We start from the raw sequence: 11,497 nt of genomic DNA, 5'->3' as shown, positions 1-11,497 counted from the left end.
GAAAAGTCTATGACAGTAACCTCACTAAACACCACTAGGCGTTTGGTCTTGCGGTTTTCGATCAACCATTGGGAAAGTATGGGCGAAAGTATAAGCGGAACAGAGCGCTTAAAGACAAGCTACCGAGGCAGCAAAGACACAGAACTGATGGTGATGTGGCTTTCAACCCGAAGCATGCAGCTGAAGAGCACTACAAGCCATGCTTTAACGGCTCTTTGCCATGATGACTTTGCCACTTGGTTGATACTTTGATGATATGGATGTATCAATTCGACCTTTGTGTTCAAGACTCACGAGACTTGTTGCCGCATATACATCACTGAATAGAAAAGGTAGACAATTCTCTTTCGGCCACGTTGCACGGAATCGTGGTAATTAGCTTTTAGTCAGATCCTTCCGCGTGGCCCGGCTGCGACTCATGTTCACGTGGGGCGATGCAGGATACGTAAGGAGCTTAGCATATCCGACCTACAGCATTCCTTCTATACTCTTGAGACTGGAACGTAACTTCAGTCATCGTATAGGTCTTCACTGTTGCATTCCACAGTGCTAGGATCAGACTCTTGAGAGGGTACACGGACGAGAGCATAAAATCGTGTGCGAGTCTTCTCCATCACATCCACAACGAAGTCTTCAGCCAGAACACCTTTCTGCCAACTGAAGGCAAGCGACAAACATCCATCCCCCCCAGTCACGGCACCCACAGCAAGTGCTGGTCCTGCTACATTGCCACTCTGACTGAACGTTATCCGCTCTATGTGAGGATCTTCCCCGCCCAAATGATGATCATGTGATCTCGCGTCATCCTTGTATGCCCCTAGATTGGAGACTTCAAATGTGGCATCTCTTTGACTGCCTAACTTATTCAGTAGGTATTTTTGATAATCCGGTACGTAACGGAGGAGTCCCACAGCGCTGTTGTTGCCACGTGCTGCGACTGCATCTTCGATTGCTTTTCTTGACGCACGGGCCCTCTTCCAAGACATTCCTTCTGTTGATAATTCGGACTTTTGATAGACTTCGTTCCACGCGGTGACCCAAACCCCAAACGACCTCTGAGTGACGTCAGGAATGAAGCTCCGAAGAGACATGGCGCCGTTGCTTCGGATGTTTGTGTAATTAGCCGGCATGATCTCCAGTATGACCTCAGCGACCAGCGTTTGAAGAGCAGCTGTGACAGTCGTCCCATTCTCTTTACACAAACTTCGAAAGGCTTCAGAGCTAGATTTCGACAGACCTGTCGTGCGGACAGTGGTTTCTAGTGGCTTCTGTATAACGCCTCCGTACCAGAAGCCCTTCTCAAATTTTTTCCATAACAAGCCCTCGAGGATGACTCCTAGCAGGTATATCCAGGAGATGCTTAATGGTAGAAAGTCCTCGACGGCAGAGAGTAAAGGTTTCTTGGGGCTAGTGAGCACAGTCTGCACCACACTCCCCTTTGAATGATGTTTGCTGTCGAGTAGAGCAGCGAGCAATTCTCTGTGAAAGGCTAATCCAGAAGTACCATCGCCAATAGCATGGTGAAACACGAAAAACGCCGTGAAGTTCCTTGGCACTGCAGTGTCAGATGCTATCAAGAGTCTCCATAGGGGTCCATGATCCGGAAAGTCTTGATTATGCTGTTTCTCTAAAATTTCCCTCAGTTGCTGATCAGTCATGCCATGATAGTTGACGGTAGTCGTCGTTGATTCGAAGATGACACACTCCTCCAAAGCGACTTGGGTCAGTCTAGCAAAGACTGGGGTGGCAGTTCTTCCATTGAGAATTTCCACAGAGAGGTTCGCGTGCTCTGCAATGATTGTTGCACATGCTCTATAGATGTGGTGTTGTAATGGCAATTGGTAGGACTGTGGCAGTACATACTCAGCTCCGACAATGACATTAGTGTAGAAGCCGAGATCGTGGCGAGCTGTCGAGTACTTCTCGAGAAGTCCTACGCGTCGCGTCAATCAACTAAAGGAGCCTTGCAACCTCGGAGCCATTGACAAGCTTACCCACGGAACGTACGATCTCTGAAGATGCCATATTGTCGCTTTTGTCATATCGTAACTCTTAGTGCGATTCGGGAATATGCTGTGTTAGATACATGGATCGCACGAGCTAAAAAGGCCTCGGGGTGTCAGCGGCGTCAGCAGGTACTTAGGTAGTTCCCAACATGCCGTGATTCAACAGTCAGCAGCACAGCCCGCCGTAAGGAAGATGTGGCTGTCTGCCCTGGCGGAGAGAAGTGTGCTCTTCACAAACTATCGAATTTTGCACCAAGACCTATGTTGTTCAGTAGGATGCACATCTTGAAAGGGGCCAAGGGCTGTTCTTGCTATGTCGGCATAAATGACAAAAAACGCATCGGCATAGTCCGTAATTGGCCCATATGCCTACATTCAGACAGTTGAACAGTTCTACATGTCAAGGAAAGCAGAGATATGTATGACGGATATTTAATATAGCAACAGTAGTTAATTCAGCGGTTTAAGACGTCGCCTAGGGTGCAGGTCGCTTAGTCATGCATGCTCAGAGGCCCATCATACTGCCACCTCACCTGTAAGGTTATCCCTTTTCGCGCGTTCTCCCCTGCCAACCGTGTCGAAAGTTACTAGACCACTCGCAACGAAGGAGACGCACGTCCAGCGTCAGCTCCTCTCCCACTCTCGAATTGTTCGGCATCCGCCGTAGTGTTACATCTATTCGCTAAGCAGGGCAGACTGTGCGAGACCTCAACATGGCGCTCGCTTCCAAGACCGAGTCTCAAAAAGTGTTTGAGAAGCTGAAGGTCAAGCCGGCAAACAAGGTACGTCCCTCGCAATGTCTGAAATACGATTTACTTACGTCTGCAGATATGTTTCGACTGCGGCGCAAAGAACCCTACATGGTCCTCGGTCCCATTCGGCATCTACCTCTGTCTTGATTGCTCCGCGAATCACCGCAACTTGGGCGTCCATATCTCCTTCGTGCGGTCAACGAATTTAGATAGTACGGTCGGGCAGCTGTAGTGCATAGAATATAACTAACCCTGCAATACAGTCTGGCAATGGGATCAGCTTCGAATCATGAAGGTTGGTGGCAATGAATCCGCCACGAAATACTTCCAGACACACGGTGGCGGCGCCGCTCTCGCCAGCAAAGATCCAAAGATGAAGTACACTTCGACGGCTGCTACAAAATATAAAGAGGAGCTAGCTAGGCGAGTTACTGCAGATGCGAAATTGTATGTTATACCATCTATAAGCACTCGAAACGTCACTGATCAATACAGATATCCCGGCCCAGTCGTGATAACTGACATTCCGGATCCTGACTCTGAGGGTGCGAGCACACCAGCAGAGAACGAAGATGATTTCTTTTCATCATGGGACAAGCCCACAATTAAACGTCCTAGCAACCCTCCTTCGCGTACTGGTACACCCGCTCAAGGTAGCCGTACAGCATCACCATTTCTTAATGCGCCTGCGAACGGCAGCGGTCCCAATCGCCCTAAATCGCCTCTTGTGTCCGCAGAAAGCTCAACGCCATCCGCCAAAGCTATTCCTTCTGCCGCCATACGGAAGCCGGCAGGCGTGTCTGCTAATCGACCAAAGACAAACATCCTGGGTGCAAAGAAGAAAGGCCTGGGTGCAAAGAAGGTCGTGGCCTCGGACGGTCTGGATTTTGAGGAAGCAGAGAAGAAAGCGAAGGAGGAAGCGGAACGGATAGCAAAACTTGGCTATGATCCGGATGCAGAGGCGGCCGAGGCCACAGTCAAGTCGTCCGTCGTCGAATCTTCCTCCATCATTAGCCCTACACCAGTGAGTCCGGTGCGTGGAGGTAGTAAGAGTAGCGACGTGGAGAATCTTGGTGTGCAGATACAGAGGCTTGGGTTTGGACAGACTGCTGGGGGCGCGAAGACGGCTGCCCCGAAGAAGATGGGGTTTGGTGCTGTGGGCAAGCCACAGACTGGTGTGTAACACGTGTCGCACATGCTGGCCCGATGCTGATAAAAATCCACCTAGATGATTCTGAGCGCTTCGCTCGCGAGAAGTTCGGTACACAAAAAGGCATCTCGTCAGACGAGTTCTTCGGTCGTGGCATGCATGATCCGTCCGCTGCAAACGAAGCCAAGTCCCGCCTACAAGGATTCGAAGGTGCTACGTCGATCAGTAGCAACGCGTACTTCGGACGGCCTGAGGACGAAGGCCCAGTCGATGACTATGGCGACCTAGAAGGCGCTGCGAAGGATTTTGTGCGTAAGTTTGGCATCACTGCGGGAGATGATCTGGACAATCTAACAGCAATGCTTGGAGAGGGTGCAACGCGGTTGCAAGGAGCCATTAGGACGTATCTGAACAGCTAGGGGATGGCATCGCAAGGTTTGAGAATGAATGGATCATATTGAGTATCATCCGCTGTGATGCAAGGTGCTCCGAGGTGTGACAAAGGCGTTGGGAGAGTCTGCCAGTGTTGAGAATACGAGTGACAATACGATGGATACGTCCAATGGCTTCTGACATTGATGTCATTGTCCACAACATAGTATGGGTGGCCCGGCCGCTCCGGCCGACCGAGAGACAGATCATAATATATTATGTATGTTTGTGGGTTCCAAGCATACGCATACGGACTGCCGACACAACGTTTTAATCTCGTGGTAGCGGGAACATATCTAGCTGTCTGCCTAATGCATCCCTCCTAGAATCATTCACCCCCGCATAGGCACAGACTGATATGACCTGACGTTCTTACCCCCGTCTCCTTGGCCACCTGTATGAACTGCAGGAGCACATGGTCAAAGCTTGGTTGCCCCACAGACGCTGAAACCTTAATTGATACCTCAACGGCAAGACATATCAACAGATGAATACATGGTAGATATTCGAGCCATTCACTGGCTATTCAAGCCATTCGCTGGCTGTTCAAGCTCGAGCTGCACCAACGGAACATTTGCAGTGACATCCCATAGTCTAGTATGTGCTAGAAGGTACTAGACATCAAGCGGAGTATATCTCGAGGTTAGCGCAGGCGGCACAGGAGCCGTTACCGTTGTGACTATCCATTGCAATCCCACTTAGGTTCCCACCGTCGAGCTAGCTAATAGTCTAGGTTCTCGGACTTCAACGGACGCTTCAATTAGAGCGTCGAGAGCAACATAGGGAATGCTTTCCTGCCGATCAGGAATGCCTCTGAGCGGTCTCCATTGGTTTTCGAGTTATTAGTCTGTATGGTTCTCAGGCCATCAGTTCACTAGTATTCAAAGCGAAGCTATATGGGCGAGACATGAGCGTTGCAACATGCAGATCTCACAATTATAGTTCAACTATAAAATACATGTCGTGGTTTGGCGCCGGGACGTCAAGTGTTCCGACGGCGGACCTCTCCTTTTGTTCCCAAAACATATATCATATTAGACTGTAGCGCTGTCCCTATAAAGACCCTAAATGGCTATCTTCTGATATCTATGCTCATCTCACTCGCGCAACAACCTTGACTTTCACGAAACTGCGTACGAAGATGTGGACCACTGCTGGGGCTTCCCTTGCCGGCGTGTCAATCGCCTTTGGGGCGATGTCACTCATTGCGGTGTTGCTGAGGACTTATGTTCGAATATTCTTTGTGAAAGCATTCGGGGTGGATGATTATCTCATGGTCGTGGCTCTGGTACGTGTTATTCGTCTTGTAGCGTGACAATGCGGTGGAGAAACTGACTGATAGTCCTATGCAGTTGACTTGCATATGGTACACAACAGGTGGAGTGCTGGCTGTACATTTTGGAATTGGATCGCCAATGGTTACTCTCTCGCCAGAGAATCTGATGCAAATATTCAAGGTGAGTCAGTTTTCACTCCGGTTCGGGACGAGGAAGACTAATACGAGGCAGGTATTTTGGAACTGCTATCTCGCGTTCTGTCTATCTGCGACGCTTGCAAAGATATCCATTGGGTTCTTCCTCCTCCGTATCACTGTCTACAAGTATCACGGATCATACTCTGGGCCACTATGACATTTACCGGCCTGATAGGAACAGCTGTCTTGTTCATTACGTGTTTTCAATGTTCGCCGGTAAGTTACTTCTGGAATAGAATGCTACCCGGACACTTGAACGGAGGAACCTGTCTACCAAACAAGACTATTGCCAACGTCTCATATCTTTACGCCGCCACTTCAGCCACTTGCGACATCATCTTCTGTGTTATCGCTATAGCACTCGTGTGTAAACTCAAGATGAAGCGCAAGGCGAAGGTGTCACTCATACCTATTCTATGTCTGGGAGCTGTGTAAGTGCTGAAATTATTCTATGGCTAACTATCAATATGCTCCCCTTTTCTGACATATTTACCAGTGCTAGTATCGCCGCAATCGTTCGCATACCATACATCAAGGGTGTATATGCCCCAGATTTCACAGGTAAATGCTCAATCACTTTTATCTTGGCGATACCCCATCACTCATTGCTCTCTGGTTGGCACGGTAAACTTTGCCATCTGGGCTCTCATCGAACCCGGACTCGCCATCACATCGGGGAGCCTCACCACACTACGCCCATTGTTACGTCAATTCAGCATCTGGAAAACAACCCGCGGTGCCTCAGACCGCACGCCGAACACAACTAAATCACTAGATAAGAGCACTAGAAGAGCGGCATTTGGCTGGTCGAAATTGTCCGTCCCAGCAAGAGATGCAGAGAGCGGTGGGATGTCGCTTGAGGACCGCAACAGTAGTGTAGGCAATAGCATGGGCTCCACGATCGATGATAAAGGTCGCTGGCGCGTCCAGGTGCAGCAGGATTTTCAAATCACCGATACGACAAGTGACGAGATAGCCTTGACACATGAGACCCCGACGGACCCCGATACCGAGCAGTGGAAGTGATCGGACCAACAGTTCTGAGTCGGCATCCTTTTAACCCAAATCCAGTCTATCCTTACTGTTTAATGTATGAGCGTAGACCTTTAACCGGTCGCGTCCGCTTATCCACTCAAAACAGAGCTATTGATCGCATCTTTATTCATGTTATGAGATCTTGGACATCTTGATATTGCCGCTGAATGCAACATACCCAGTCGTTTGAGTTTATACGTCTTCTGTGGCATCTTAGTCTCATTTTCCACTGTCGTGTCTACAACCCTAAGGCTGGACTGAAGAAGATATTGATAAGAATGCGCATATTTAAGACTAATAAGAAGAACATTTCAGATACGACGTTGCAAGATTCTATTAACTTATGCAGAGAAAGCCCCCATGTACTGAGATAGCTATGTTGTCAAAGATGTGGCATTTGCAATCGTACTTCTTCTCATGTCTCGAATGCCGAAAATCCTCGCGATTATAGGGGGATACACTAATTAGCGGCAACCAGTATACGTGACTCGAGGCCAATTTCATTGAAAGCTACAATGAAATTGGAGGGGCGGAAATGCGGTGAATATTAGATGGTTCGTTTTAGTATCCGCAGTTGAAAGGGCAAAGGGCGGCTACAGTAGTGGTACTCTATCGCATCTTATTCAAACTTTCGAGAGAATACAATGATATGCTCGCGGTAAAAAGGTGCCTAATCACAATATTCTCTTCACAGAGAAAGGATTTGGTGTGAACACCCCATCTGGATCCATCTTACCTCTCAATCTTCCGAGCTTCTCATACTTCTCCTTGTCATCATAATAGCACTGCCACACATTCTCCATATTCCAGTCTCCATAGCTACCCCACAGCACTCGCTTATCAACCTTGCTAAACTTCCCATTTGCACCAATACCCTCGACGTCATTCTTGTGCTGCCAAGATTCTGCAGCCTCTCTGGCTATCTCATTGTCCTCGTGGAAACAGTCAATCGTTGCACAAACCGTTGTGTCGCGCCAGCTGTGACTCGTACCATTATTTGCATTAACGCGGAACTGCGATTTCGCGCCACCGAAGACCTGAATTTGGGATACGAAATGCAGACTGTTGCTGTTGAAGCCGACGATGGCATCGAAACGGCTCGCGACCCAGTCGGACCATCCGGTCTTCGAAAGGGTAGTCGAGGAGGTGAGGTACGTGCGTTTGACGTAAGGCGTATTGAACTCGCGATGCTTCTTAAAGAGCCACATTTGGACAATCTTGGACATAGGCGCCTTGACGACTTCGTTGAGCCCGAATATGGGAATTCCAAAGTGGCCTTTGAGGATGCGATCGAACCATGCCTGTTCTTTGGTACCGAAGGTGTCGTTGGGAGATGTAGGAACCCACTGAGCGTAAATGACAATCATTGGTTTGTAGATGTCCAACTCAGGCACTTTGAGTTCCGGAATGTCAGGAAGACTGTGGCCACCCAGAGACGCACCGAGATCAAGGCAATTGATGCCAAGGTCAAAATTACGGCTGAATGCATCGTCTTCCGCCATCTCGACTAGGATGTCGAGGACACGCTTGAGGTTTGCATGACTGTAATTGTATATGGCCTTCATGCCACGGGAGCCCTTGTATTGTTCGTCGTGGAAAGGAGTGAATGTAATATGGGTCAACACCCCAAAGTTGCCCGGGCTACCGCCTAGGAGGGCATAGAACATATCTGGGTTGCTTTCTTTCGTGACCTCGAGCTCTGTACCGTCATGCGTAATGATCTCAAGAGCCTTGACTGTATCTGCAAAGAGTCCGAAGCTACGTCCGAGCATGCCCCATCCACCTGACAATATTAGCACATATATTCTAGAACTGACAGGGACCACTTTTACCAGATTGCGCGTGTCCCCCAAGCATCACGTAAATACACTGCCCAGTCGGCACAAACAGATTATTATCGGCTAGTTTCTCAAGAAAGTCCCCAAGTGCCCAGCTGACGCTTACGCGAACGAGATTTTTATCTTTTGAATACGTGAACTCATTCTTGAATGTTTCAGAAACATCCAGCAAGATATTTCTTCCCCCGGTGGAGGAGGCGCCGCTGTATTGATGGCCACCAGTCCTGATCGAAACCGCAAGCTTCTGTTCCGTTGCATACGCGAGGACACGCTTGATATCGTTGATACTCTGAGGCTTCAGAATCGATGTGGGATTCCTATTAGGTAATCCCCGTTACTTAGATCTTATTCAGCGTTAGGCTGGTATATATAGCACTTAGATAGACTTAGTAGACACGTTAATCAATTTTACCACGTCTAATTTACTAAAGTTTCTATATCTAGTAGCTGAAATCTAGTTTTTATCCTCCTAGGGAGGCTATCGCTTCGGCGATGCCTCCTAAGGGGTAGTTATCTTACCCCTTATATAAGGGAACTCGTTAAAAACATTTAACGCTTACGACGAACTATATAACTTACTAGATAATAATAAGAACGAACCTAGAGTCTAACACGAAAACCCTTCTCTAAAGCAATATATTCTAATTTCAGAGATAGAAATTACGGTAATAAAGCTTAACGACTAAATTCAATAGTCCTAGCGGATAGTAATATATTATAAAATAAGCTAAAAGAGTCACGTAAGAAAAATATATATTAACTCCCTCTATGTCCGTGATAGATATTCTAGCTACTCGTTAATATAAATTAACGCCGTAATTCTAACTTAGAAGATAATTATCACCCTAGAAAACGCCTTCCTTACCTAAGCTATATTAAGATATCTTCCTTATAGAACCCCGATCGCGATAGCGACGTCCCTATAGAAGGAGCTAATACTCCCTAAAATATAGGACACGCCCGTAATAAGCCGTTAAACACCATTAACGCGCTTACCGCGCTCCTTAATACTAACCTAGCTATAAGGGACCTTACTAGAGACGCTCGTACGTTAGTACTAATTAATATATATACTAATTAACTCGAGTTATAAATGAGGAACGACTATATTACTCGAGAAGAACTAGTAAGAGACTTTAATAACCTCCTTCTTAATAACCCTAACTAGATAAGCCTAGCTATACTAGTAAGAAGAGGCCGTATTCTACTCCGAGTACCCGATATATACTTAGAAGAAACTAGAGATAACGCCTACGAGGAATAGTACTTATTAATCTAGAAATAGATTTATACCGTGGAATTAGTAGAGCGCTAGGAAGCTATACCTAAGTTCGAGAAACTATAAATCTACGGGATATATATATTAAAGTATATCCACACCCTTTAGCATAGCCTTATAGAAGCCTATAGACGTAATAACCTAGGTAGTCCTTAAATACTAGATGGCTTTCTAGACGTTATACGTTAAATATATATCTTATAAAGAGTAAAGACGTGGGATAGTAGTCTAATAGTTCATAGAGAGATATAGGAATGTATTTATGGAGTAATCTTACTCTTATACGAGGTTAATTCCTAACGAGTAGGAATCGGTTTATATGGTCTACTTATATAGTAATATCGCTTAACTTAGCTAACTTAACCTAGCTCTAGCCACTACGTGGCTATATAGATTAGAATAGTCTATATAGATCTATTATAGTTCCCGTCCTAATAATATCCTTCTTCTTTTTATACTTCGCCCTAAAGCACTTAAGTATATATAATTCTAAGTCTCTATAATCTATTATATATCTATATATCCGTAACTAAGTTCCTATAACGTTATAACTATCCTTAATATAGGTAAACTCGAGATTCTAGTTCACTTTTACTAGTTTATATACGCGCTTATCCCTTACTTCGTGGCTACTACCTAGGATATATAATTACTACTTTAGTCGAGTATATATTTAGCTTCGCTCGCCTTTAATTTTATTCTCTAGTATATCCACCTCGCTCTTAAGGTAAGTCGTTAATTTATATACTATCTTCCCTAGTTTAGGTTTAGAAGGGTCTATAGTGGTCTATTCTTATTAGAACCGGTTCTATGTGACCTATTCGCGTTATTACGGTTACTAATTTAGCTTCATTAATCGCCGTTAAGGGTAGACGAATATTCCTTCCTTAGATCTCTAGCTAATGTATATATATAGATATCTAATACTAGTCCTATCTCTAAGCCTACCTCCTCCTCTCGTAAGACTCGCTCTAAAGGTATCGTCTCCTCCCCGGCCACGCCAGCTAAGAAGTCTATCTATTATAGTAGTATAAAGGCGCGCTCTAAGTCGGAGAAGAGAGTAGCTAGGGCTACTACTATTACTACCTCTATTACTAATATGGCTACTAGTCGCTCTAATCTAGGTAATCCTAGTACTAAACTTATAGATAAAGTAGTCGTAGGTTCTTCTCTCGCTCTAAAGCGTATACCGTCTACTCTACCTCCTCTAGAGGATGAAGAAGATCTCGTTATAGACAATAATTACGAGCCCTCGCGCTTACCCACGCCGCCGCCTTGCCGCTCTTCCTTCCGGTCTAATATAGACTAATTTAGTTACTCTAGGTCCTTTTAGGACCTTAATATTTACTCTAAACCCTAGCCTACTAATAATAAGGCCTAGGTCGCCGAGGATACTAAACGTAGTTATAGTTTACGCTATAGGAAAACGGCGAACTACGGTTTAATATACTATAAGTATATTAAGGGCTATACGGCCGGCTCTAAATATCTCTTTCGCTCTAACTCTAGTATTAGCTACTACTCTACTAAC

General features: G+C 46.2%; 4 protein-coding genes across 4 annotated transcripts; 2 read left to right on the top strand and 2 right to left on the bottom strand.

The window, feature by feature from the left end:
* Positions 1-509: 509 nt before the first annotated feature.
* Positions 510-2,025, bottom strand: EJ05DRAFT_495789 (uncharacterized protein; the record flags this gene model as incomplete). The annotated part of the gene is made up of 2 exons (XM_033746289.1): positions 510-1,933; positions 1,995-2,025. The coding sequence occupies 2 exons, from the start codon at positions 2,023-2,025 to the stop codon at positions 510-512; spliced, it is 1,455 nt and encodes a 484-aa protein (XP_033605390.1).
* A 534-nt stretch (positions 2,026-2,559) lies between these two features.
* Positions 2,560-4,557, top strand: EJ05DRAFT_471904 (ArfGap-domain-containing protein). The gene is made up of 5 exons (XM_033743064.1): positions 2,560-2,788; positions 2,835-2,970; positions 3,022-3,205; positions 3,254-3,933; positions 3,987-4,557. The coding sequence occupies exons 1-5, from the start codon at positions 2,720-2,722 to the stop codon at positions 4,325-4,327; spliced, it is 1,410 nt and encodes a 469-aa protein (XP_033605389.1). The 5' UTR covers positions 2,560-2,719; the 3' UTR covers positions 4,328-4,557.
* Positions 4,558-5,481: 924 nt separating this feature from the next.
* Positions 5,482-6,968, top strand: EJ05DRAFT_506596 (uncharacterized protein). Its single transcript, XM_033747836.1, has 4 exons — positions 5,482-5,628; positions 5,693-5,797; positions 5,849-6,245; positions 6,311-6,968. The coding sequence occupies exons 2-4, from the start codon at positions 5,704-5,706 to the stop codon at positions 6,579-6,581; spliced, it is 762 nt and encodes a 253-aa protein (XP_033605388.1). The 5' UTR covers positions 5,482-5,628; positions 5,693-5,703; the 3' UTR covers positions 6,582-6,968.
* A 435-nt stretch (positions 6,969-7,403) lies between these two features.
* On the bottom strand, positions 7,404-8,969 carry EJ05DRAFT_471902 (uncharacterized protein). Its single transcript, XM_033743063.1, has 2 exons — positions 8,682-8,969; positions 7,404-8,632 (listed from the first exon to the last, which is right to left on the bottom strand). Exons 1-2 carry the CDS (start codon positions 8,704-8,706, stop codon positions 7,524-7,526), a joined length of 1,134 nt encoding a protein of 377 aa, XP_033605387.1. The 5' UTR covers positions 8,707-8,969; the 3' UTR covers positions 7,404-7,523.
* Positions 8,970-11,497: the final 2,528 nt, after the last annotated feature.

The sequence above is a fragment of the Pseudovirgaria hyperparasitica genome (assembly GCF_010093815.1).
Source record: "Pseudovirgaria hyperparasitica strain CBS 121739 unplaced genomic scaffold EJ05scaffold_1, whole genome shotgun sequence".
In the NCBI taxonomy this organism is placed as follows: domain Eukaryota; kingdom Fungi; phylum Ascomycota; class Dothideomycetes; order Acrospermales; family Acrospermaceae; genus Pseudovirgaria; species Pseudovirgaria hyperparasitica.
This window is presented reverse-complemented; position numbering and strand designations above follow the sequence as displayed.